This window comes from Molothrus aeneus, chromosome 17 (assembly GCF_037042795.1).
Source record: "Molothrus aeneus isolate 106 chromosome 17, BPBGC_Maene_1.0, whole genome shotgun sequence".
Classification (NCBI taxonomy): domain Eukaryota; kingdom Metazoa; phylum Chordata; class Aves; order Passeriformes; family Icteridae; genus Molothrus; species Molothrus aeneus.
The window spans coordinates 2,899,848-2,926,439 of record NC_089662.1 but is presented as its reverse complement, the minus strand read 5'-3'; the positions used below and the strand labels follow the sequence as shown (position 1 = coordinate 2,926,439).

General features: G+C 47.9%; 1 protein-coding gene across 3 annotated transcripts in view; it reads left to right on the top strand.

Moving 5' to 3' along the window:
- TOX2 (TOX high mobility group box family member 2) overlaps window positions 1-25,932 on the top strand; it is a 177,949-nt gene extending 152,017 nt beyond the window's left edge. For 2 of the 3 annotated variants that reach the window (XM_066561665.1, XM_066561668.1), the window contains exons 5-9: window positions 754-981; window positions 12,802-12,882; window positions 15,756-16,163; window positions 17,938-18,068; window positions 25,341-25,592. In XM_066561665.1, the coding sequence (XP_066417762.1) occupies window positions 754-981; window positions 12,802-12,882; window positions 15,756-16,163; window positions 17,938-18,068; window positions 25,341-25,413 (921 nt within the window). In that variant the 3' untranslated portion in view covers window positions 25,414-25,592. Of the gene's footprint in view, window positions 1-753; window positions 982-12,801; window positions 12,883-15,755; window positions 16,164-17,937; window positions 18,069-25,340; window positions 25,593-25,618 lie in introns of those variants that run through there. The other variant, XM_066561666.1, reaches the window with a different exon arrangement.
- The last annotated feature ends 660 nt before the right edge of the window (window positions 25,933-26,592 follow it).

Genomic DNA, 26,592 nt, shown 5'->3' with positions numbered 1-26,592 from the left:
GAATGGGGAGGTGAGGGAAGTCAGGAGCAGATGCAAAGAGGGCTCAGTGGGGTGGAAATCAGAAACCATGTGGAAGCCAAGTCTGGAAAATCCATGAACTGCTAAAGCAATCTAGCTGGGAAAGCAAGGCATGTGGAAAGGCTCCAGAAAAGGACCAAGGAGTGAGTGAGCTGGGAAGGAGAGTGACTGAGGACTGGAAAGCCCCCGGTTTGGAGCAGGGATATCACAATAGGACACGAAATGAACACACTGAAATGTCCAAGGTAAAAAGAACATAGTTTATTTCTGAACTCCAATATTTATAGACTTTCAAAAGTGACCATGGATTGGAGGATGAAATTGCCACCTCTCCAGCCACACTGGTCAAACCAACAGTCCATCAATTTTCTCCTCCTCCAGAAAGAAATGCAAACCAATCATTATTTACATGAAAAGTGCGTGAGAAACTCCATTACAAAAATGTAACATCAGAAGGCTTAGAAGAACTTAGAAGAACAGGGTGACACAGGGACAAAGGGATGAACCCAAGCTATGAGCTGGTCTGAGAGGAGACACCAAAGCAGGTTCAGGTACCCACCAGCAGTTTGTGCAAGGGTCCAAGAGGCTCCTGGGGGAGAAAGAGACACCCAGAGCTGCCCCCTCTCCACACTGGGACATCTCCACTTCCCACGTCCTCTCTCATCTCCTTGGCTCAGTAGCTGTAGCAGGGGCTGGTAGCAGACCTTAGCTAAGCTTCATCTCTTGCTTTTGCAGGCTACTGGAGAGAAAAGACCCTCAACAGACCTGGGCAAAAAGCCCAAAAGCCAAAAGAAGAAGAAGAAGAAGGACCCCAATGAGCCCCAGAAGCCTGTGTCAGCCTATGCCCTGTTTTTCAGAGACACACAAGCAGCCATCAAAGGGCAAAACCCCAACGCCACCTTCGGGGACGTGTCGAAAATCGTGGCATCCATGTGGGACAGCCTGGGAGAAGAACAAAAGCAAGTGAGTTACTGAGTTATTTATTTTTGTCTTTCACCTGTTGAAATGTGCAATTCCACAGTGCAGGAGTGTTCAGGGCAAGGCCAGGGGCTTCCACAGGCTAAAAAGCTGTTTTTAGGAGCAGTGCTGAAGTGCCCACTGTGCAGAATTGCTGTTGTTGCATGGGGAAGAGCAAAATTTTGATGTCAACTAATTATTCTTGATAAGCTCATACTCTGCACAGCCATCAGTGGCCTTTCCCTGACGTGGGGTTTTACAGCTTGAGATGGGAGATGGGTTTGTATTTGCTTATTTACTTACAAGGAGTGATAGCCAACAGGCTAAACACCATTAACTCCCTGTGCTGCTGGCTCCAAACCCAGCAGTCAGGCTTTAAAAGCTTCAGAAGGAGATGTCTGAAGTGGCCTCACAGAGGAAACCTTGCTGCCCCAAAGCTGTCAGCCACTTTGTCTGCTTCACGTGCAGAATTCCAGCTCCTGCTTTCCCTCTTTAGCTGAGTCAGTCACAAAAGCCTGTAATTGCTCATTTCCTATGGAGAGAACCCCAGGGAGCACTTCCCAGAGCAAGGAGGGCTGTTTGTCAGGCAGAGTGAGACCTGACACGGTGTGTGATGTGTCCTGCACCCAAACAGGAGCACTTCATGTCAGAGTGAGATCTGACACGGTGTGTGATGTGTCCTGCACCCAAACAGGAGCACTTCATGTCAGAGTGAGACCTGACATGGTGTGTGATGTGTCCTGCACCCAAACAGGCTTTAGCTGGGAGCACTTCTGGCCACAGCTCCAGCTGGGTGTCCCTGGCCAGCACTGGGAGCAGCTTCATCTGGGGAGAGAGTAGCAGGGAGGGAAAAACATTTAACTGTTTTTAAAAGTTCTTAAAAGTTCTGCTGGGATAGAACCTTGATTTCCACCCCACAGAGATCCCCAGGGATGAAAGCTCTTTTGCTGCTCCCTTTTCCCCTTTTGGGGGGATCACTGTAGGATCATGCGGGCAGAAATCTGAAAGAGAAGAGAAATCTGAAGAGGGAAGCAAGGTCAGGAGATTGACCCCAGCCCTGGGGAACTGCAGGACAGGGGTTTGGATTTTGCTGTTGCTTCAGGGTGTGGGGGTTCAGGAGCGTGGAAAAGCTTTGTGTCACTGGGTGTCCCTGGCCACCACTGGGAGCAGCTTCATATGGGGACAGAGCAGCAGGGAGGGAAAAAGAACATTTAACTGGAAATTCTGCTGGGACAGAACCTTGATTTCCACCCCACAGGGATCTCCAAGGATGAAAGCTCTTTTGCTGCTCCCTTTTCTCCTCTTTGGGGGCATCAGTGTAGGATCATGCAGGCAGAAATTCCCCATCTGAAGAGGGGAGGGAAGTCAGGAGGGTGACCCCAGCAGGACAGGGGTTTGGTTTTTGCTGTTGCTTCAGGGTGTGGGGGTTCAGGAGTGTGGAAAAGCTTTGTGTCACTGGGTGTCCCTGGCCAGCACTGGGAGCAGCTTCATATGGGGAGAGAGCAGCAGGGAGGGAAAAAACCATTTAACTGGAAATTCTGCTGGGACAGAACCTTGATTTCCATCCCACACTGAGTCAGGAGTAAGAGCAGAGGATCTCCAGGGATGAAAGCTCTTTTGCTGCTCCCTTTCCTCCTCTTTGGGGGGATCAGTGTAGGATCATGCAGGCAGAAATTCCCCATCTGAAGAGGGGAGGAAGGTCAGGAGAGTGACCCCAGCCCTGGGAAGCTGCAGGACAGGGGCTTGGGTTTTGCTGTTGCTTCAGGGTGTGGGGGTTCAGGAGTGTGGAAAAGCTTTGGGTCACCTCTTTCTCCTGCCTGCATCCCCCCAGCATCTCAGCCTGTGCCTCCCTTACTGCTCCTGGTTCCAAATATCCCCGCAGCTCAGGGAGTGCTGCTGCCACCCTGACTCAGCGCAGTGCAAACGCTCAGCTCTTAATTACCAGCAGGGATTAAACCAGCCCGTTTATCTTCCCTGCTAACTCTCCCTCCTCCCCCTCTTTCATGAGCTCGCAGCAGCCTCCCCGTCTCTTTACACACGCTTTCTAAGTGGCTCCATTTCTCCCGCTGTAATTGATTTAATTAAGTCATTTGTTCCTTGTCTGAATGCTTAAATATTAACTTCCTGCCTTTGTCTCCAGCTGGATACTTCTCTCCCACAGCAGTTGCCTCCCTGCCCGGGACTCTGGCTGCAGGGACACGATTTCTCCTCGGCTCTGGCAGCCTGGGGCTGGTTTGTGTGATGTGGCACGTTCACTCTGCAAGTGTCTGGCTGCAGGAGAGTTTATTTAGCCCCTGTTTGCTTTCCTCTGCCAACACCCCTGGTGAAGCTTTTTTTGGATTCATGAGGCAACGCAACGGAAAGGGGAAAAAGGAAAAAGAAAATTTTGAAATGCCTGTAATGAGTGAAAACAAGTGGCTGGGCTGTCCTGTAGGTGTTTCCTGCAGGATGTGGTGCACACATTCCCTGTGATGAAGGCAAGCAGGCACTCCAGGGGCTCTCCTGGCACATCTGGAGATGGGATGGTGTCCAAGCAGCACAGCCAGCATGCTGGGGGTCCAGCCTGCCACATGGCTGCAGCAGCCCATTAGCATGCAGGATTGTGCTCTGGGAAGGGGTGGAAAAGCTGGAGAAGGGAATTGTTTCATCAAGGACACTGCTTTTAGCTTTGTGGACAACTGTGGCTTCATGTCCTCACTGCAGAAAGCAACCTGGGGAAAAGCCAACACAGAGGTTGTTGAGATCTTTAGCTTGTCAGAGTGACCCCAAGAAAAGTTGGAAAGTCTCTTTTCCCAGCCCGGTGCTTGAAGAAGGAGTCAGGGCTCTTCATTTCTCGCTCTCAAGGTTGTTTATTGTTCCTTATCTATAAAATTATTTTTCCTGCCCTGCTGAGGTCCATCCAGCAGGACAGTTCCAGGCACTCTGCCTGCCCCCAGGGCAGGGTTATGTCTTTATACTAAAAACTACCTGTACAATGTTTACAATTACTTCCCAATACCTATCACCTGTGTTAGACAGTGAGCTTCTACTCTAAACCAATCCAAAAGTACCAACATCACAGCAGAAGATGGAGGCCAAGAAGAAGAAGGAGAAAGGCTGGACACACCCAGATCCCTCCATCTTGCCTCCTGAACCCCCATTCTAAAAACCCCAAAATCTACTTTTTCACCTTGTGATAAATTCACTATCATTCTACTTAATTTGTCATGGCTTGCAGATCTTCATCTAAGGTTGGTAACTTGCTCCACAGGTCATAATCAAAACCACAGGGGCATCTTGGGCTCTGTGCCAGGGTCTCTGAGACCCCTGGCAGGGGTCTTGGCTGCTCAGGACACCCAGAGGGATGTCCCAGGTCCTGACAAGAGGTGGCACAGCAGGCAAGCAAAAGCCAAATCTGGGTATTTTGGCTAAATTATGACCAAAGTTTCAGTTAGAGAACAGTTCCCCTCTTCCTGGCTTGAGAAGGGGTGGATGTGAGGCTGTAGGATCTGCTCTGGAGCTTGTCCCACACTTGGATCCCAGAGGAGCAGAGCCCATCCCCAAGGTGTTACTGAGCAGTTCTTTACATCCCTGGAGTTTCTCTTCAGAGAAGATTTACAAACCTCACCCCATGCCCTCCAGTGGGCCCAGTCCTGGGGGTGCTTTTGTTCCCAGTTTGTGGAAAGCAGCAGGGAGGGTTTTCCAGGGGAGCTGCTCCATGAACTCAGGGCATTTTGTGATTCCCCCACGTGTGAGCAGCCCCTGGTTGCTCACATTCCTGCTGTTCCCGCCCCGTGTCCATCCATGCCCAGCTCCATCCTGCACACAGCTCTGGGGTGCACAGAGCTGTGCCAGGGCCAAAGGGCTGAGGGAAGCCCAGTGCTGGTGGCCTGTAGCCATGCCAGACAGGGAAGGGTGGTCCTGTGCCCCCTCCAGAGCCCCAGCCCCTCTCCACAGACACCTCCTGGAGCATTTCTGCTGGCAGCAGGGACATGCCAGCCCTTTGCCAGGTAGTCCTGGCCAGCACACAGGGGGTTAATCCTCTGCCATTTGTGCTGCTAATGATTATATGCACTGTAATATCAAAGCTGGAGCTATTTATTTGCCATTGAGCAGGTGCTGCTGCTCCCACAAAGCAAATTTGCTTTCTCCTCCTGATGAAACAAGGAAAATAAAGGTTGCTCACGTCCCATTTCAGATATGGTTTTTTTTTCCCTGTGCACCAGCTGAAAGACAAACACAGAAAGGGAAGCAGAATGCATATTATGCAAGAAACCATATAATCTAGCAGCATCTTTGATTTGGCTGCTGCTGTCACAGACATGCATTTCACAGAGAGGCTTTTTTCTCCCCCCTTTCTTTTGTTCTTACTGGTTTATCATTTGTGGCTTTGTCATTTTGTTCCTTCTTCTCTTCTCAGCCTCTTCACAATGAATCTTCATTTTCCCTCTGACACACTTGTATCTAAATTTCCTTATTTCCTGCCTTTTTTTATTTATATCTGTTGCCTGGTGATTTGATCATGCTGTGGAATACAGGATTAGCAATCTCCGTGTCCTTGGGTACTGCTCAAGGACACCTGTTCGGCAAAGCACCATTTTCTTCCCCATTTTAACCCCTTCCAGTGTGGCTGTAGAATAGGAATAAATAACAGTACCTTAAATATTCCCAGCACTCCGTTGGCAGGACGTTGTAATCTTCATTCTTCAACAGCTGCCGTGGCCCTTCCTAAGGAGCTTACACGGGAATCTGAAGAATGTGACTCGAGGAGAAAAAAAAAAAATGAATACATCCTCTTTGAACTTTGCAAATAGTTTAGCAGCTGTTCCTGTAGAGATAGCTCTGACTTTGCTGCAGAGTGAAATGCTAATTCAGCCATTAGCATCCAATGGGGCACCTGTCAGAGGAATCCTCCAGGTCCCAGCTCCAGAATCCCGTGCCTCGGTGGGAGTTTTTCCCATTAGCAGATCTCAAGCAGAGTTCCCCAGCAAGGTTTAAAAGGGCTGCCTGATTTGACAGAAATTAGGAGAAATTGAGCTCTAGATTGGAGCAAAGCTCTGCTAATTCCCCAGGAGGATTTTCCCCTGGCATAGACAGCCTGGTCCTGGTCTGTGCCACCCACAGCCCCCCTCTGTTCCCACCATGGGCCACATCTGCCCAAGAGCAGGGGACAGAGCCCCGGTGACTGCCTCCCTCGGGGGGATTTCCTGGGGGTGGTAAGCCTGGAGACTCTGCAGAGATGTCACTGGTGGGATTCACTCTCCTCTGCCAATTTCTGCTCTTCCCTCTCCCAGCACCTCCCTGTTCCCTGCAGTATTTTGGTGAAGAGGAGGTTGGATTGGAGCCAAGCAATGGTGGAGATCAATGCCAAGGTGGCAGCTGCAGGAGTCTCTGCAACCAGCTTCTTTTTGTCAGCAAATGCAGCCACAAATCAAAGCCCTGGGCAGTTGTTTCCTGGGAACTGGGAGCAGAGGAACCAAAGAGCTCCCAAGCAATCTGCTGGGTGATCCCCAGGCTAACCCAGAGCTTCCCATCTGAAATGAGCAGAGAGTGGGCAAACCTAGCATTTTCAGTTGAGTTTTTGAGTCTGGGACTCAAAGGTACCAGAGAAGAGTTCTTGCTCGTGCTTCACCAGGACCAGTTCAGTAATGCTGAGTGACTCCATGGCCAAACACAAATGGGATTTTCTGACACAGATATACAGCCTGGAGAACAACACAGCTCCAGGGATCAAGTCACACTCCAGGGGGAAATTACCCAGCAGAAGAATTGCTTAGCAGAAAGCAATAGATCACCCATTTAATCAGATCCATCTGCTCATTGAACCTGATCCATCAGCTGCTGACAGGACACTGCAGGGTCTGTGGTGGGCCAGAGGCATTGAAGACCAGCTGCAAAGTTGTTTTATGAAAGAGCCACCAGAGGGGAGAGATCCTACTGGAACAGCCATGCTACAAACTGCCCAATTCCAGCCTTGCACCGAGCTGTGAGCCCCAAAGCCACAGCTGGATGCACTTTCCTCCTGCAGCCCCAAAGCCCTGGCAGAGAGGGCTGGAAGGGTCCAGGCACCTGCCCTGGCCTGGCAGGAGGTTTCAGCATCTTCTGGGCATTGAGGAAAGCCATGCACCAGAGAGGGATCAAAGCACCAACCCCAAACAAGGCTTCAAGGGAGGTCTGATGGAGAGCAGGATAAGATGGGGAGGATGGGAAAGGTCAGAGCTGCTTTTAACAGCTCCACGAGTGTCACTGTCCTTCTTGGAGAGCAAGATCAGAGTTTTGGAAGGTGAATGGTGTGTGCTATTCATTGGAGGCTAGGGTTTGGATTTGTCATCCTCCTGTTCCCTTTGGAATCTTCAGTGGATTGTCCTGGGAATGCACCTTATGCCCTCACATGGAGTGAGGGATGACTTCCACCCTATTGTATTTGCAGGGTGCCCCGATGAAAGCAGGAATGATGCATCTGGCTCCATGTTCTCAGAAGGCTCATTTATTACTTTATGATACTATATTATATTAAAGAATACTATACTATACTAAAGAATACAGAAAGGCTACTTACTGAATGCTAAAAAGATAATAATGAAAACTGGTGACTCTCTCCAGAGTCCTGACACAGCTTGGCCCTGATTGGCCAAAGAGTGAAAACAACTCCCAGCAGAATGCAATGGAACAATCACCTGTGGGTAAACAATCTCCAAACACATTCCACATGTGAGCACAGCACAGGAGAAGCAAATGAGATCAGAATTGTTTTCCTTTTCTCTGAGGCTTCTCAGCTCCCCAGGAGAAAAACCCTGGGTGAAGGGATTTTTCCAGAGAATGTGAATGCTACGCCACCCCATGAAGTTGAGGCAGTGGAGAGCAGGAACCTCTCAGGATGCTTTACCTATGGCAATTCCTGTTTCATTGCAGGCCCTTCCATTCATTCTCCAAAGGAATTGCTTCCCAGCACTGTGTCTCCACCAGGATAAAGCAGGAGCTCTCCTGAAACCATGCAAATAGTTCCCACAGCCAGGGTCTTCCCTGGAGGTACCCTCAGGGATGTTGACCTCAAGACTTACCAGACAATCCAGACCACAGGTTTTATTCTGGAAGTGTAGCTTGGGTTGGTTGGTTTTAATGGTGGGAGAGACAGAATAAGTCTTGAAGGGCATACAGAATGGCATGCAAGGAGGAAAGGAGGATCTGGGGAGAAATAAGGATAACCTGTCCATGTTTCCTATTTGCCTTTCCAGTGGCTGTGGTAAGCATGTGTGAGAGAAAGGAGAATGTGGCAGGGAGGACGTGCTTTGAGACATCTTGTGAATAAACCATAAGTTATGGTGATCTCAAGACATATCTTGCAGGAAAGTGTATCATAGTTACAAGAAAAACCCTGCAGACTTAAAAGCAGAATAAAAATCAAATTCACACATTTGGGAGAAGAAAAAAACCAGTCGTGGAATCATAGAAAGAAGGGCAAGGAGGGACTTAAGAGGTCAACCAGCCCATACTGATGCCTGAAGTCAGGATCATCTCTACTTAAGCCATTCCTGATGGATGTGTTCCTAATCTGTTCTTAAACCCTCAGTGGTGGGGATTACACATCTCCCCAGGCAATGTCTTCCCATGCTTAGTTATCCTTACTGCTCCCAAGGCTTCCCAGTGCTTACCCAACATTTCCCTTGGTGCAATTTAAGCCTATTTTCCCTCTTTTCCTACATGCAGAGGATCACCCTGTGCCTCCTTTGCTACATCATGGTGGCTCCTCTTGGTCTTCCCCTCCAGCTTTCCTCCTGGACACCTTTCCTGCACTTCCCATCTCTCCTCTCCTGATGTTTTACCTTTTTTATGAAGCAAAACGCCCCAAACTCCAGCTGGGATTGCAGCAGAGACCCCTCCCACTTGGGCTCAGCGCACCCCTCGATTTTTTGGGGGAGAGTTTGAGCTCTTCCCCTCGTTCCCAGGGCTTGGACAGCAGGATTTCTGCTGGAGCAGGAGGGCTGGGATGCAGAGGTGACAGAGAACAGCTCCAGCTGTCACTCAGTGCCTGCGCGACACGGAGCCGCTCGTGGGCGTCAGCGGGGTTTGCAATAATTGTCTTCTCTAATTAACTTGTTATCAAACAAGAACATTTCATTATGGTACAATTACTGGCTGCTTTGCTGAGACACAGAGGTGTCAGGATTACGATCCCGACATATGCTTCTTACAGCTCTGATTTTTTTTTTGTTTTCATAATCACTAACCATTTTTATTTCCTGCCCCCCCCTCCTCCTCCCTCCAACCCACCCACTCGCTTAATGACTAATGAATCTTCCTGCTAATGAATAAGGAAAATAAATCAGTGGGCACGGCAGGTTAGGAAGAAAAACATGCAAAATGTTTTGAGGATCCTTAAATCTGATAAATTACTTCAAAATTAAAATCCCTGGGAGAAAATGGGATTTAATTAGAAAGTAATGTGGTTTTGTCAATGTTTAAATTAAAATTTTAAAGGTTATAAATGCTGCACTAGAGCTGCCTTTACACAGAGGATTTGTGAGGAGCTTTGTTCAGATCCCACGTCAGCATGGTGATTCCCTGGGGACAGGCAGCTCGGTGTCCTTGATGGAGCCCTGTGTGGGTGCAGGGCAGGACTGCAAAATTCCCAACAGGAGACCCTTAGGGATGGTTCTTTGCAATGAGGGTGGTGGCACAGGGTGCCCAGAGCAGCCGTGGCTGCCCCTGGATCCCTGGAAGTGTCCAAGGCCAGGCTGGACAGGGCTTGGAGCACCCTGGGATGGTGGAATAACCAATTCCATGGTAATGCCAATTCCATGGCACCCATGGAATGGTGGAATAGACCATGGTTATACACCATGGAAGGTGTCCCTGCCCATGGCAGGGGTGGATCAAAACAGTGCCTTCAACCCAAACCATCCTGGGATTCTATGATTAAAACCCAGATAATTCACCAGAGAAACATCAGGGAGCACAATCACTGAGCTCACCTTTCTGGTGGCCAGGCTTGAGCCAGGACTGGCCCTGAGAGCTCAGAGGCTCCTGCCTGGAGCAGAATGAGCCACTGGCTGCCCCTGCCCTGCCCTGCACCAGACCCCACCCAGCAGCATATCCCAACATGAGAGCTCTAAAAGAGACAAGAACAGATGAAGAGTGGCATAAAAAAAAAGTTTAGCAGGAAAATCAAGTGATGGGGATGAAGATAGGCACAGACTTTATTGGTTATTTATTTATTTGCATTTAGTTTTAGGAAGTCTCATTTACCTATCCTCTCACTGTCCAGAAATTGCAGGTTTTGCTCCAGGCAAGTCTTGCTATAATTAAATTTATCTCTGCATAGCTCTGAATACTTTGTTTTCCCACCATATTGGGGAAAAAAAAAGGTAAAACCACTCTTGTATCTTGCTGTTATAAAGGAAAAATAATTAAAAATGTTCTCCATAGGACAGCATCCAGCTGTGGCCACTCTTAAACACTGAAATACAGGAATTCCTATTTCATTGCTGTGAGGGCTTCAGGTACCACCTTTAAGAGCATCCACCAGGTCTGCAGCTGAACACAATAAATTCTGTGGTGCTGTGATGGGCACAAACCTCCCCCAGTGGAAGGTGTCCCTGCCCATGGCAGGGGGATGGAACTGGAGGAGCTTTAAAGTCCCTTCCAACCCAAACCACTCTTTGATTCTATAATAAAAGATCTGGAGATTGTAGAGAAAGGTAATAGCTTTTATTAAGGGAACTGATACTGTTTGAAGAAATAGTTACTTTTCACAGGCAAACTCTTCTTCAGGCTGACATTTTGAAAAGTAATTTTGTTCTGAATGGAGCAAATGTAATATTTCCTGAATGCCATAAAGCCAAAGACAAATGTAGAGAAATACTCCATTTCAGAAAATTGCCATCTGAGACCTCCAGTGTGTCAAGTCAAAACGTTTCATTACAGGACTCACTGTGATTTAGCAATGAAAATAAGGCTTTCAATCCATTTTTAATAATTTATCTGTACTGATTTTAAACTCACATTCAGTTCAACTGCTGGAAGGTTACTCTCCCTTCAGAGGTCAGTGCTGGGAGGGAGTCTGCCATGGCCATGGAAATTTGCAGGGGAAATAAGCTAAATCATAGAATTGTGGGATTGTTTTGGTTGGACAATACCTTCAGGATCATCCTGTCCTGTCAGCCCAGCACTGCCATGGCCACTTATTGTATTTGGGTTCCCCCCAGACAAAGACAGGAATGATGCATCTGGCTCCATGTTCTCAGAAGGCTCATTTATTACTTTATGATACTATATTATATTAAAGAATACTATACTATACTAAAGAACACAGAAAGGATACTCACTGAATGCTAAAAAGATAATAATGAAAACTGGTGACTCTCTCCAGAGTCCTGACACAGCTTGGCTCTGATTGGCCAAAGAGTGAAAACAACTCCCAGCAGAATGCAATGGAACAATCACCTGTGGGTGAACAATCTCCAAACACATTCCACGTGTGAGCACAACACAGGAGAAGCAAATGAGATCAGAATTGTTTTCCTTTTCTCTGAGGCTTCTCAGCTTTCCAGGAGAAAAACCCTGGGCAAAGGGATTTTTCCAGAGAATGTGAATGCCACAGCCACTACATCCCCAAGTGCCACATCCAGAGGTCTTTTATACACCTCCAGCAATGGTGACTCCACCACCTCCCTGGGCAACCTGCTCCAGGGCTGGGCAACCCTTTCCATGGAGAAATTCTTCCCAATATCCAACCTAAATCATTCTAAGCAGAGAATGTGCCCACCATGCCTCAACATTTCAACTGCTGAAAGCTGTTGTTGGTTTTAAAGCTGAATTAAATACATGCAAATCTGTTCTAATTGAAATCAACTTTCAGTGCATCACTTGAGGAAGGCTTTGGGTTTCCAGTGGAGAAGAGGGTTGGTGGGTATTTTTCCTGGGAGTTCCTGCCTTTATCCTGAAATTTTAATTCTGTTTGAAAATACTTCTTTGCTCAGTTTAATCTGTGCAATCCCATGGGGACTCACTGCTGGGGGCAGACTGGATCACACCATTATTTATTGAAGGTCTTCACCTCCATGTGGAGAACCAGGATCCAGGCAGGAAGGGAACCAGCACTGACATGATCAAGAGGTATCTCTCATTATGGGGAAAAATAAACCATAATTCACTCAATTCACTCTTCCAAATCTTTTTTTTTTTTTCCTTAGGGAAGCAAATTCTGCTGGTACTTGCTGCTTCCCTGCAAGCGCCAGGTCACCAAGTCATAACACGAGGCAAAAATCTCAGTTTTTGTAAGATCAGAAAGCAGTTCCCAGCTGTCCAGACTGCAGGGAAGAGCTGGGCTTTTGAGCTCTAAAGGAGAATATTGGAAAAGCCAAGAAAACAAATGGATAATTTAGGAATTCTGACTGTCTCACATGTTTTTAAGCTGGTCATCATCACAGAATCATAGAATTGATTGAGTTGGAAGGGACTTTAAAGATAGTCCTGTCAAATTTGAGGATTTGGGCTTTTGTCCTGCTCTTCCAAGAGCCTGGATCACTCTTTACTCTGCTTCCTGTTGGGAAGGGATTTCACTGTGTTCACCTTATAAATCAGACTGTGTCTCTTACAGATACCTGTGTAAACACACAGACCACTCTGACCAGAGATCCCAGCACAGGATCAGATCAAAACTCCCAGCATGGTCCAATCCAGGGCCTTCATTTTCTTGGTTTGGTGTAAATTCCCCTGCAGCAGAATTGAGTTTTTCATGCACACAGCCCCACTGAAGGGGGCTCCCACTGAGCAGGTGGGGTGCAGCCGAGCCCAGCAGCCCCCTGTTCCCTCTACTAATGATTTTCCATCCTTTGGTCCTTCCAGGCATACAAGAGGAAAACAGAAGCTGCCAAGAAGGAGTACCTGAAAGCCCTGGCTGCATACCGGGCCAGCCTCGTCTCCAAGGTACAGCCACACTCAGAGACAGGGTACAACTCACAGCAGCCTCCAGGGAGGAGCACATTTATCAGAAATGCTGTGTAATTGTCATATCAGAGCTGATCAAAGCATTAGCACCTTCCCAAGGGGCTGAAAGAGGGGCTCTGTGGCACGGTCAGGGCAGGAGCTGGGCTGTCATCTGCCTTTAGAGCCCTGCAGTGAGGCCCCACTTTGGATGGGTTTACTTTGGGGGGTTTCATCAGTGTCCCTGTGGGGGGTGAAGGGGTCCCTGCTGCTTGTCCCCACTGTTCCTTGCCTGCTTTTGGGGTGTGAGTGCAGCAAAGGGGTCAGGAGGACAAGGTGGCAGCAGGGGCTGGCCCAGGGGAAGGTGACACCCAGTACTGGGCTCACTGGTACCAGCGTCCTGCTGCACCCTGCTCCATGCACTTGGGCTGTCCCACCTGTTCAGGACCCCAGGCGCTGCTTCTCCTGTGCATGCTTAGCCTAGACCAAGTTTTTAGGGAGTTTTTAGAGAGTTTTATGGAGTTTATCAACACCATAATTATGGGTTGATGAGATGTGAGCACATGGGTTCTTACCACAGTGCAGCCAGGCCAAACCCAGACAGCCCATTCCAGTGCCTAACAATGACATTTCAGAGCATTTCAGGCTCAGAGAGCCCATCCCAGTGCCTAACAGTGACATTTCAGAGCATTTCAGGCTCAGAGAGGAGCTCCCAGTGCTGCAAGACCACCCTGGGGAGCAGTGATGGGCCCAGATGTGGATGCTCATCCCAAGGGACCTCACACCTTGCCCTCCTCCACTCCTCCAGAGAGGGGACACAGCATTTGCTGCCTGGTAGTTTGGGGGGGGCTCCTGTGGAGCTCAAAATCTTCCTGGCTCAGGGATAATGCTGCCCTTGGGTAGTGAGTAGCTTCAAAGCTACTCCTTGGTACTGCACCACATCCTGAGGGCCTAATGATCACGTTCAGCTGCCTTGGGAAATAAAGTGATCTCCCAAACCACCCCTCACCTGCAGGATCCATGTGCTGATGGGGAGCTGGAAAGGCTCAGAGCCCCTCTGCAGACCAGGAGCTGCTAACTTCTCACCAGAACAGCAGCAAGGACAGAAAAATGGGATGGGAGGGACTTGCTGAGGATTTAAAACTCTTGTTGGTTCCCCTGCAAGCCTCTGAGGGTCTTGTCTTGAACGTGTCTCTCAGCAGTGTGGGGCAGGAGTCGTGCAAGGCATGGAAATCATGGACGCATGTGCTCTATGGCTTTGGGCTTTTTCCCAATTTCTCCAATTTGCTCTTCTGCAAAACTTTGTTTTGAGCAAAGAAACACAGTGTGGCTGCTGGGTGAGAAAGGATCAGGGCCCATCACAGGACAAAATCCTCATTGTCCAACCCAGAAAATTTCCCCTTGTCCTTCTCTCCGTCCTGCCAAAATGATTGTCCCGTGTATTATAGACCCACCAGGGCTTCAGGGATGCACAGGATGGAGAAAGCAGAGGGTTTATAGACCCATTTGTACTCTGCTGGAAGCAGGAGGGGTTTGTCAGCCACCCAAAGCAGTGAATTGCTGGGGGGCAGTTTGTCTCTGCACTTGTTTGATGCCTTGGGAAGGCTGACCTAGAACAGACACTGGACAGAGCTAAAGAATAAAGCAGGGATTTATTCAAAGGATCTCCTCAATGGATCCACCTTGGGCAGCACAAGAGCCCAGCCAGGGCTGCACCCAAGATGAACCAAAATGGCCCCAAAATGCACGGCCGGGCACGGGGTCTCACCCCTGGATCAGTTCTGCTCCATTTGCATCTTGCAGTTCATTGTCCCATTCCAGCTTTAGCCCCTGCAGTCCCACCCTGCTTGTTTTTCTCTCTCCAGCCCACGGTGTTTGTGCTCTTGGGGATGAGATTTGGATCATTTGTCCTTGGTGCCCAGCTGGAGCAGGAATTGTTTTGTGTCCCTGCTCTGTGCACAGAGCTCACCATCCCATCATATGAAGCCCAGACCCACACACTGAAGCAGCACAGAATGTGAAAATACAAAAGCTAAAACCCGAGGCACCAGGTTCATTCTCCCTGATGCTGCAGGCTCTGCCAAAGGCACAGCTGAGTTACTGGGGTTCATTTTCCAGCTATAGATGCTGCACCCAGGCTGTGGGCACCCAGCTGCTGCAGGGCTGGCAGTTCATGGGGCAGGTGGGAGAGGAGCAGGATCCATGGGGGTCCATGTTGAGTGGAGGGTGTACCCAGTGAATAGAGGGAATCAGTGGGTAAAGCCTGCTAGGATTACAAACACTGCTCCTATAGACAGTACGTGGTGGAAGTGGGCTACCACATAGTTGGTGTCATGTAGTGTGACTGTGCTCACAGGGGTCTTAGGATGAGGGAAGAGATGAGGATCTGACTCCATGTTTCACAGAAGGCTGATTTATTATTTTATGATATATATTACATTAAAACTATACTAAAACAATAGAAGAAAGGATTTCATCAGAAGGCTGGCTAAGAATAGAATAGCAAAGAATGATAACAAAGGCTTGTGGCTCGGACAGAGAGCCCGAGCCAGCTGGGCTGTGATTGGCCATTAATTACAAACATCCAACATGGGCCAATCCCAGATGCACCTGTTGCATTCCACAGCAGCAGATAATCATTGATTACATTTTGTTCCTGAGGCCTCTCAGCTTCTCAAGAGGTAAAATCCTAAGGAAGGGATTTTTCATAAAAGATGTCTGTGACAGTGTAGGGCAATGTTTAGTGAGGAGTTTGCTAAGACAATCCCTGGGGGAAATAGCCCATGGGGGGCCATCTGCACTGATGGGTATCTCAGGATGCATATCAACCTTTCCTCTTTCCCTTCCTCACCACCTCCCACTTTGTTTCCCCACAGAGCTCTGCTGACCAGGGGGAGACGAAAAGCACCCAGAGCAACCCCCCATCCAAGATGATCCCTCCCAAGCAGCCCATGTACCCCATGCCTCCTCAGGCATCCTCTCCCTACCCCAGCCTGGGCTCCTTCCTGTCCCCATCGGAGCTGCAGAGCTACCGCGGGCACCCTCACGCGGGGCTGTCGCGCACGCTGCCCTCCAAGCCCCTGCTGCCCAGCATCAGTGCCTCCCCACCTCCCTCCTTCCAGATCAGCCCCCCGCTCCACCAGCAGCTGTCCCTGCACCACCCGCAGAGCTCGCTCCTGCCCCAGCCCCTCAGCATGCAGCAGGTCCCCCAGCAGCCCCTCCTGTCCCCCCCCATGGCACTACAGGTACAGCCCCCCATCAACGCCTCGCCGCCCGGCCAGCAGGTCAGTGCTGGGGATGGGGGGGATGGGGGTGAGGGAGCTGGGAAAGGGGCTCAGCACAGAGAAAAGGGGGCTCAGGGGGGACCTTGGGTGTGAAAAATGCCAATCGCTTGGTTTTTTTAATTTTTTAAAGGTTTAGTAGTAATAAAATGGTTATAAAATAGTAATATAATTAGAGTAAATAACAATAAAATTTTGGACAGTTTGGATTAGGACAAAATGAGACAATAAAACCAAAGAGTTATGGACAGTCCAGGTACCTTTTCTGGGCAAAATAAGCCCAAAAAAGGACGCACGTTAACAGAGCGTTAACCCTTAAAAACAACAGCCTGTTGCATATTCATACACCTCATCCATGATGCATAAATTCCATTCAAACACAGGATTCTGTCTGGTCATCCTCAACTTCTTCCTCTTAATCCTAACTCGACTGAGTGAGGCAGGAAGAAGTTCATTTCTTCTGATAATGGAGCAATAAATTCTCTTTCTCTGAAAGATTCAGGTGTCCTGTGGCTGCTCTCTGCGAGTCCTCTCTTTTAAAAAGTATCCTACATAGCATGGTTTCTATTTTAACATTATGTTATAACCTAAAATTATATTTAACACTACTAAAAAAAATTAATACAGCATAACTTTCTAACATAACACATATAATATGCATTTTAATATTTGCTAAAAGCCAATCATAAAATACAAATTTTCACATTGTGACTCCCTGACAGGAGGGGACAGCCCCAGGTCGGGCTGTGCTCCCAGGAACAGGGACAGCACAAGAAGAAATGGCCTCGAGTTGTGCCAGAGAATGATTAGATTGAAAATTAAACAAAATGTCTTTGTTGAAAGGGTTATCAGGCAGTGGAACAGCTGCCCAGAGAAGTGGTGGAGTCACCATTCCTGGAAGCTTTAAAAAAATGTGTAGATGTGGCACTTGGGGACAGGGTTTAGTGGTGGGGTGGCAGTGCTGGGTTAATGGCTGCACTCAATGATCTTGGAGGTCTTCTGCAGCCTGAATGACCCTGACTTCTCCAGCACAGGGACTGGGCTTAGCTCTGCACAGCCAAAGTGGCTTCTGTGATCTGGTGAGGGCATTATAGGGGATCCTCACACTCACTCATTGGGGTTGGAGCTGCTGCTGAGGGCAGCCTTTTGTGAAACTTCATTCCACATAGTTTGTGAACAAAATATAAAAATAAAAAAAAATACCCCGCCCCCATTGCCCTAATTTGGATATTTTGGAAAAAATCATGTTCTTTGCCAGGTAAGTGTCATGAATCTGGTTTATATACATTGCCTAATGGATATAAATTTCATTAAACCCACCCCAAAAAATGGGGAAAACTGATCAGCTTTCAGCTAGAGCAGCCCCTCAGTGTCTTTGCAGAACTGCCAGTGGTGGCAGCTCGTGGGGACAGTGCTGCTTGTGTTGCTGTCCCTTGTTCCTGAGCACAGGGTGGGGAACTCAGCACTGCACTGGGCACTGCTTTGGTGGCCAGACTGCCAAAACACAAAGGCTTTTGTGGCTTTGTGGCCTCCACAGCCATTGCCAGCCCCAAGGAGGGGGGTCCTGGCAAAAAGAGCAGGGAGAAGGGATATGAAATGTGCTGCTGCACTGACACCATGTCTGGGCTTGGACCTCCCTCTGTCCCTGGGGCTCCTCCTGTGCTCTGAACTGACAGGTTTGGGGGACAATGTAAATGTGATTATGCACTATTATTAAATCTGTACTTCTCCTGCTTTGGATGCCCCTGTAACCCTCCTTTTCCTCTCCACCCTGCAGGACTTCTCCCATATTTCATCTGAGTTCCAGAACAGTGTTGGACCCCGTTCTCCTGGAGCATCAAACCCCCCAGGAGGCACTGAGTGGGACAGCGACTACCCCAGCAGGGAGTGTGGGGTCAACCACTGCAGGCCAGTAGACAAAGCAGCTCATGGCTAGTGCACAGCTGGGCTGGGACAGTGCCCCACAGCTCCCTGCCTGCCCTAAAATGTGTGCCCAGTTGTGCTCAGGGCAGCTCCAGGCTCCCTCAGCTCTGTAGGCTCACTGAAGTGATGCTATGGAAGCTGGTAGCTTAAAATTCATGGATAAATTCTTCATTGGATATGAAAAGTTGTCTTTTTTTTTTTTTTCCTCTTTTTTATTTATTTCCATTCCATGGGAGGGTTAGACACATTTCTTTATGGAGCAGTCTCCCCAGCAGAGTTCCTGGAGGTTTGAAAGCAGCCATGTCCATAAGGGCAGGCCTCAATGTGGCCTTCCAGTGCTTAAAGAGTCTTATTAAAAAGTTGGAGAGCAACTAATTGCAAAGGAAGATAGTTATAGGATAAGGGGGAGTGGTTTTAAACTGAAAGAGAAGAAATTTAGATCATATGTGAGGAAGAAATCCTTCCCTGTGAGGGTGCTGAGGCCCTGGCACAGGGTGCCCAGAGCAGCTGGGGCTGCCCCTGGGTCCCTGGCAGTGCCCAAGGACAGGTTGGATGGGGCTGGGAGCACCCTGGGACAGTGCAAGGTGTCCTTGTCCATGGCAGGGGATGGATTGAGATGGGCTTTAAGTCCCCTTCCAACCCAGACTATTCTGTGGTTCTATGATAAGCAATGTTCTTCTGTTCCTAAAGCAATTGCTCTTAGCACTGAGGCCACAGCCTCCCATAATTGTCCCTACCAGCAGGACCCTTTCCATTCCTGGGGCTGGTGTACAAATCCTCCATCCTCCCTAGAGCCACACAATGCTCCATCCCCCTGCACCATGCAGGAAAGCCCCACTTGTAAGAGCTGAAATGAGAGATGTGGGACTCCAGGGGCTCTCCAAAATGCAGTTTATTCCATCCAAGATATTCCAGCAGCCCAGGGTTGTGGGTCACAGAGCTGTGCCCACAGCTGTCAGCTCCAGCTGCAGGCAGCCCTGGAGACCCTTTGGTTTTGGTTACATTGCGTTATAGACTTTTCTTTGCTGAGCATCTTAACACAGTAGAACCAATCTATACCTTAACTATTATCTACAGCCTATCATAACTACTGTAATTACCATATTCATGTTACTGTTCTCCAATCACTAACAGTCAGTGCATTACAGTTCAAGCTAGAAGTTGGTTTTCAGTTTTCTTGCAGTGGAAAATTCTGAGACCTTTTTTCTACTTGCAGCTTTGCTGCCTTGTTTGCCTGTGCTCTCTTTCTGCTTGGTGAAAACATCTTCTTGTTTGGGGTGGGTTTATCCTTTGCTCTAAGCCATAAAAACCCTTTCTAACTAACACACCCTTTGCCTCCTTGGTTAGGCAGTGAGACTGGCTCAGCAATTCTTTTCTTCTGTATCAAAACTTGCTTCCATCTCTATTCCTTCATCAGACTTTACATTCAAAGATCTTTCTGCTAAGCACACATATCTGTGAGACTCTTGTCAAACTTTCACCCTTCCTAACACCCACTGACAACTGCACACATCTTCCCCTCATGCCCTACAAGCTCTGACATCAATGTGCCAGCATGAAGGTCCCTTTAATGCTGCTGGAAATCCCCAGTAAATTAAAATATCAGGGTAGTCTTAAAGCTGGGCAGCAGGGAGTGTGTGGAAGCCATTTCCAGCCTCTGCCTAGCCCCCTGCTCTTGGCTCAGCTCGAGTGGTCTGGAGGCTCTGTTGTGCTCTAGAACATTCCCAGGGTTCTCTGTGGGAGCAGGCTGTGGAGGAGACTGGAGATGGTTGGAGTATTGATTTCCTTCAAGTGCTGGAACACAGTGCTTTCACCAGAAATAATAAAATAATAACCAGCTCCCAGGCTTTTCAGAGCACAGCTCTGTCTGTGCCAGCAGAGCACTCACAGCTGCTGGGCTGGGCACAGAGTGTACAGACATTTATTTCTTCGAGGGCAATAAATAACTGCCTGATCCATTAGAATATCCCTGCTGTCTGCCTGCCCCAGGGGCTCAGGGACATGGATGGGCCTGACCTTTGCATGCTCCTTCCTGAAGTCTCTGCAGACAGCCTGGAAGAGGGAACATGACCAGGACCTGATTGTAAAAGTCACTTCACATGTCATGGGCAGAATGCTGAAGGTGCTTGGCAGGCTGTGGCACATGGATCCCCATTTCCAGGGGTGCTGGGGAAATCCCAGGAATGAACTGCCCTAGAAATAAGCATCGCTTCTCAAGGGATCAGCTGGGAAAACATTTGATTCCCTCTGCAAATCCCACTGCCTGGGTGCCATGCAGAAAGCCCAGGGCACTCCAGAAACAGGTGAAATGCTCCCATAGCAGTGGGGACTGAGTCCTGTGTTGCTAAAACAAGCTCTGTGACATCTGGCTGGAGTGCCACACTGTAAGCAGAGGGCCCATGCAATTCATGATCAAAGCTCATGCATTTCATGCCTTTGTCACAGCAGAAATATCAAATTTCATGGTTTTATCACAGCTTCCTGGAAAAAAAAAAAAAGAAGTCATTCTAAAACCAGACAGATTATGCAGAGACTTCCAGATAATTATTAGAGTAGATAACAGCAAGGAACTCAGATGGATAGAGATCAGTCCTGCAGAAAGTGCTTAGTGCACTGAAAATGTCAAAGTGTCTGCTGAGGAAGGAGCCATCTCCTGTGACTAAAGGCAGCCAGTGCCCAAAGCTGGATTGTTCTCATTTATTGTAAACCTGACGTGCCAGCAGTGTCCTCATCTCCTGCTTCTGCTGCCCTGGGATTTGCAGCCTCAGTGCCCCCTCTGCATCACCTGGAGCAGCCCCAGGCAGCTGCAGCTGCCTCAAGGTTGCTTACAAGCCAAGAGAAGAGATGATCTGGATCTCCTCACCCAGGGCAAGGAAGGATGGGGCAAGGGGGAATGGCTCCTATTGTCATTGTATTGCAAAGGTTCCATGCTGTTGTCTCCTTATTACAAGAGTTTCATACCTCCTTGACATTTCTCATAGGCAGCTCCTCTAAGCACCAACTCTTCCTTCTTCTCACAGTGGCCAATTGACTCCAATTCCCTTCTCACCCAGCCACCCCACTCTTTTCTAGCACTCTTCTTCTTATTGGCTACAGCTGTGGCCTGTTAAGGTCAGGCCTGCTCCTAATCTTTAATAATTAACCCAGCTGCAACTCCTTAGGGGTAAGATTACTTTGTCTACTACCTTTATTTTCTTATATTCTATCCTCCTACAGCTTCCCAGTGCCAGGGCAGGGTTAGATGGGATATTGGGAGGGAATTGTTCCCTGTGAGGGAGCTGAGGCCCTGGCCCAGGGTGCCCAGAGCAGCTGGGGCTGCCCCTGGATCCCTGGCAGTGCCCAAGGCCAGGCTGGACAGGGCTTGGAGCAGCCTGGGATAATAGAAGATGTCCATGGGAACAAGATGAGCTTTAAGGCCCATTCCCACCCAATCCACTCTAGGATTCCATGATCTCCCTGACTCTTCTCCTTTGTACTAGTTTCCAAGTGACATTCAAAGTTGTCATTGGGCTCCTCCACAGCACCTTCCATTAGCTGGGTGGGTCCAGCCCTCAGCAGATCTTGGGCACAGCAGTGATTAAGGGGTGTTGTCTCCATAGGTTTGGTCCATCGGTGCTGCCCTAGGACTCTTTGGGAAGTCTCTGGCCCATTTCAACCTCAGAAGTGCATTCAGCTTAATTGCAATTAAAGCAGCACTGTGAGGAGCAAAACCTGGCTGGAAAGAGAAGGGATTGGTCCTTGATGGGATGTGACTCACCTGCAGAGCCCCAGATTCCTGGAAAGGAGGATCATCCCAACCTCCCCAGCACACAGACAGCCCTGTTGGGTTAGGAATTTTATTTCATGTCTAACCTTGATATTTCTTTAGCTTCCAACATCTGTTGGCACTGGGTTAGCTGGGGTAAAACCTCCCAAGCCTTGTTTTCTTTTGTGTTTGTCATCCAGATAACTTCTGAAAAACTGACAAGGTTGTCTTTCTCTCTGTCCTTCTCTATCTAATAAGGGAGCTGCTGTAGGGATTTTTGTTTCCCAGCCTATGCTTGCTACTTAAAATGCCATCAAATGACACTTCTTCCCTCATGCCCTGCAAATTCTGGGATCCTGTGAGCAGACACTCCTAAATTCATAACTCAGCCATGCTGGAGAGAGAGTTTTAAATGTTCCTTACCTCCTGCTCTCCCTATTCTTAATGACTTTGTGCTTACTGACTTCCATCCAATTTCCCTGGCTCTTTCTGGGCTGAAGCCCAAGCTGTCCTAGATTGTGAGCAAAGACATGGGGAGCATTTCTCAGCTCCTGCTTGGTGTTTGACTATCACTTCCCACAAGTGACTGCAGCACACAATTTCAGTGCTTTTTTGCCACCACATCACAAACTCCTTTCCTAGTCCCCTGTCTCCCTCACCTGACAGCCTGATTCTGGCACTTGCTCTTTCCCAGGCACTGAATTCCTCTGTTCCACAGGGATTTTCTCCATGGGAGCTGTCTCACCTCCACCAGAGGTGCAGCTTGGTTTACAATCATGTGCAAACCTTTCTTAATCCCTAATTCAATCTTAACTCCTCAGAGCACCTCCCTTGTTTTTTCTGCCTTGTTTTCTGATTACAAATCTCTCCACAATCTCTCTTCTGATTACAAATCTCTCAAAAAAAAAAACTTTCTCCAGGGGTTGTGTCCCATCCTAAAACATTCTGTGATTTACCTTTGTCTCTTCATATTTAGGTATTTTTGGGATAACACTGAACTGGATTCATCTTTCTATACCCTTCCTCTTGTTTTAAGGCATGGATTAGGTTCTTTTTCTCATCCTTTAGCAACTTTTCCCCCCTCTTCCCACTCTCATTTAGGCTAAAAGATGGGGCACTGTCCACTACACCTTGTCCAGGCACAAAAATCCATGTACAGCCACTAGATCCAGCCATTTATAACCTCCCTAATTCCTTCCAACAATGAACTGATCCTCTCCAAAGGGGGGAATTTTCCAAATCAGCAGCTAAATGAGCAAACACTATAAAAAGGCAGAGATAACCCATCACAACTGCACTTACTTTGGATTCAATTATTTATGGTAATACTTTGTAATGAACTGGGAAATGCTCTGCAGCGTGCTGTGTAAAATTAATGAAGTTTTAGGACTGGAATACCTCGCTGCTGCTCAGTGGCATTAAATCTTTTCTGAGTGCAGGAGGGAAGACTGTGCATTTTAAATGCAGATTATAAAATGTGGAGTTTAGCAGAGGCTGGGCTCTTGACTCTATCAGAAGACAGCTCTATCAACACCAGCCCTGCTCTGCTGTCTGCCCCTTGCCTATTATTCCACTCACAAACACACCCACACCAGAACCTCCCAAGATCTTTAACTTTTAATACTCTTTAAGGCCAAGATGTCTTAATGGAGCTGGTGATGTTTCCATTGTGTGTGTCCCATTGAAAGTCCTGAATCTCAGAGCAAAACCTCCACAGATCATCAGCCAGGGGAGAGGGACTTCAGCCACTTCTCTCTCTACTATGTCCCAAAAAAAAAAGAGTGTCTGGGCTCCCTCTTTGGGCTCTCCTTATGTTGTGTGAGAATGAGCACATTTGATCTAAAATTAACTCTCTAAACCTGCTTGGCTCAGCCTCAGGTGTGGTGAAGCAGGGGATGGTGGCCCTGGGAGTGATCCCAGGCACAGCATTCCAACATCCTGCTGGTGGCATCTGCAGGGACCCCCAGAGCTGGCCCTGCCCTGCAGCCCCACCAAGCCACAGGAAGAATCTGATGTTGTAGCCCTTAGAGCTGAAATTCAGGAAGAAATAAAATTGCATCCAACTCTCAGGGGAACCTTCTCACTCTCTACAACTACAGCCTGAAATTTAGGGTTGGAGTTAGGGTTACCCACTAGGGTTAGGGTTAGGGTTAGGTCAGGGCTACCCCCTGACAGAGGGTGTAGCCAGGTGAGGGTTGGGCTCACAGTACAAGATGAAACAGCCTCAAGTTGCACCAGGGGAGTTCTAGATTGGGTATTTGCAAAAAAAATTCTGCAGGGAAAGAGTGGTCAAGCACTGGAAGAGCTGCCCAGGGCAGTGGTGGAGACACCATCCCTGCGGGGGCTTTAAAAGCCACATGGATGTGACCCTTGGGGCCATGGTTTGGCAGTGCTGGGAGAATGGTTGGACTTGATCTTAGAGGGGTTTTCCAACCTGAATGGTCCTGCTGTGATCCCTCTGTGTGCAGCCCACCCTGTGTTTTGTGCCCTTGATGCCTTCACAACCTGTGCATGAAACAACACTCACATTTGAGATTACATTAGTACAGGAGGTGATATGAAAGCTGGTCTTTATTGGAGGCCTTCAGGGACAGTTATGGAAAAATGTCCACAAAAGCCCATCCCCATGGGGGTGCAGGCAGTTTTATAAGTTTGGTAAATTAACATCATTGACAAGAAGCACCAATTAGGAGCTCAAGTGGTGAGGAAATTCCCACCCATGGGTCAATCCCCTTCTAAGTCTTCCCCTCCCTCACATGGTACTGGTACTTTGTTGATGAAAATGTGTCTGAAAAGCTGTTTTTCCACCTTGGTTGCCAGGGAGAACCAAGATAGGACAGGGGCTTTGGAATGTGTTTTGTCTTTCTACCTTGGGAAAGGGCATGGAAAACTACAGGGAAAACCAGCCACTAATACAACAGGTTACAAATATATGTGTAAAGAATGCAGAGAACAAATTGAGGCCTTGGAGAGGCTCCCTAGAACAGAGACTAGACAGAGTTAAAAGAATAAAGTAGGTATTTACTGAAGGCCTTCAATGGATACACCTTGGGCAGTGCAAGAGCCTGGCTGAGGCTACACCCAAAATGGATGATGGTCATGAGTTTTTCACACAGATATAAGTTTGGTCTATTTGCCTATCAGGGGTTAATTGTCCAATTACAGCTTCAGGTAATGAAGTCACATTCCCCCAGTTTGCTCCCCCCAGTTCACTTTTGGTTATACTTTTTGGGCCTGAGGCTGCAATGATGCCCTTGGTTCCCATCTGGAAAAGGATTGTTCTGTCTGACCAAAAAGTGAAGAGAGCTTACTGACACTCTATGTTCAGAGTTCAGAGTTATACACTAATGCAGGATCTGGAAAATATAAAAGCTGAAAACTCAAGGCATCAATACAAAAGAATAAAAATGAAAACAGCATCACCCTGAAAGCCACAGGGTGGCACAAACCGAGTGCCAGCTGTGCCAGCTGTGCCTTCCTTGCTGTCTCACTGCCTGTGCTCTCTCTTGCAGCATGCTGCCAAGGGACAAGGCACTCTGGAAAAGGATTGTTCTGTCTGACCAAAATGTGAAGAGAACTTACTGACACCCTGCATAGAGTGTCACTAGAGTTATACACTAGTCCAGTACAGGGTCTGGGAAATATAAAAGCTAAAAACTCAAGGCATCAATACGAAAGAATAAAAATGAAAACAGCACCACCCTGAAAGCCACGGGGTGGCACAAACCGAGTGCCAGGTGTGCCAGCTGTGCCGTCCCTGCTGTCTCACTGCCTGTGCTCTCTCTTACAGCATGCTGCCAAGGGACAAGGCACTCTACCTCACCTAAGGCTCAGCACCCTTTGGAGGAGGCTCACGAGAAGGACACTTGAGAGGGTCAATGCTCCAGCCCCGGAGGCACGAGCGGGTCGGACGGGCGGCGCGGCTCCACCGCACCTCGGCGCTGGCTTCGTTTCCAGGCTCTAAGAGCAGTTTTCTTGTTTTTTGTTTTTTTTTCCTTTTTCTTTTTGAACTCTAAAAAACAAACAAAAAAATAAGTCTACTTTCTGTGGAAGTTTCCCCCCTCCCACTCCCCCCCCCTCCACAAAAAAAAAAAAATACCCCACCTCGTAAATCGCAAAGAACAAAAAAAGAAATAAAGAGAGAAAATTCAAATAAAAATAATAAAACAAGCGCAAAACCAACAAAAAAATGATGAAGTTAAACTAAGGACACCATTTTTCTGCTTGCCATCAGCTTAGCTACGGACTATTTTCCTAGTGAACTGCTTTTAGACGCAGCATAAACCCAGGTCTGGTGTCCTGCAGCATTAGGCCAGCTCAGTAGGAGGATGCACTCTTTTGACTTGCTAACAGCACTAAACTTTGTGCAAGAAAATGTGAAGTTTGTGTGAATATTGTACATGCAAAGGCCTTGGATGGTCTGGCGAAAAAAAAATTACAAAAATAAATAAAAACTATTGCTAGGTAGGTGGGGGAGAGAGCAGAAGGCAAACTATGAGAGGACAAATGTGAAAGAGATCATGAAAATATAATTTGTTGGATAGTTGTAAGTAGTTTACTAAGTGTTTTAGAGCTGTGCTAAAGACATCTTTAAGATTTTTTTGTGAAAGAAATTAGTAGTTTACTTTATAGTAAAAGCATTTTATATTAATTGTAGCACATTTTTTAGTTATACATAGAAGGGAGATGTGTATAAAAAAACAACAAAAAAAGCCTGCCAAACTTGTTTCTATTATTTGTACAGCAAGAAATGGACAATTTATA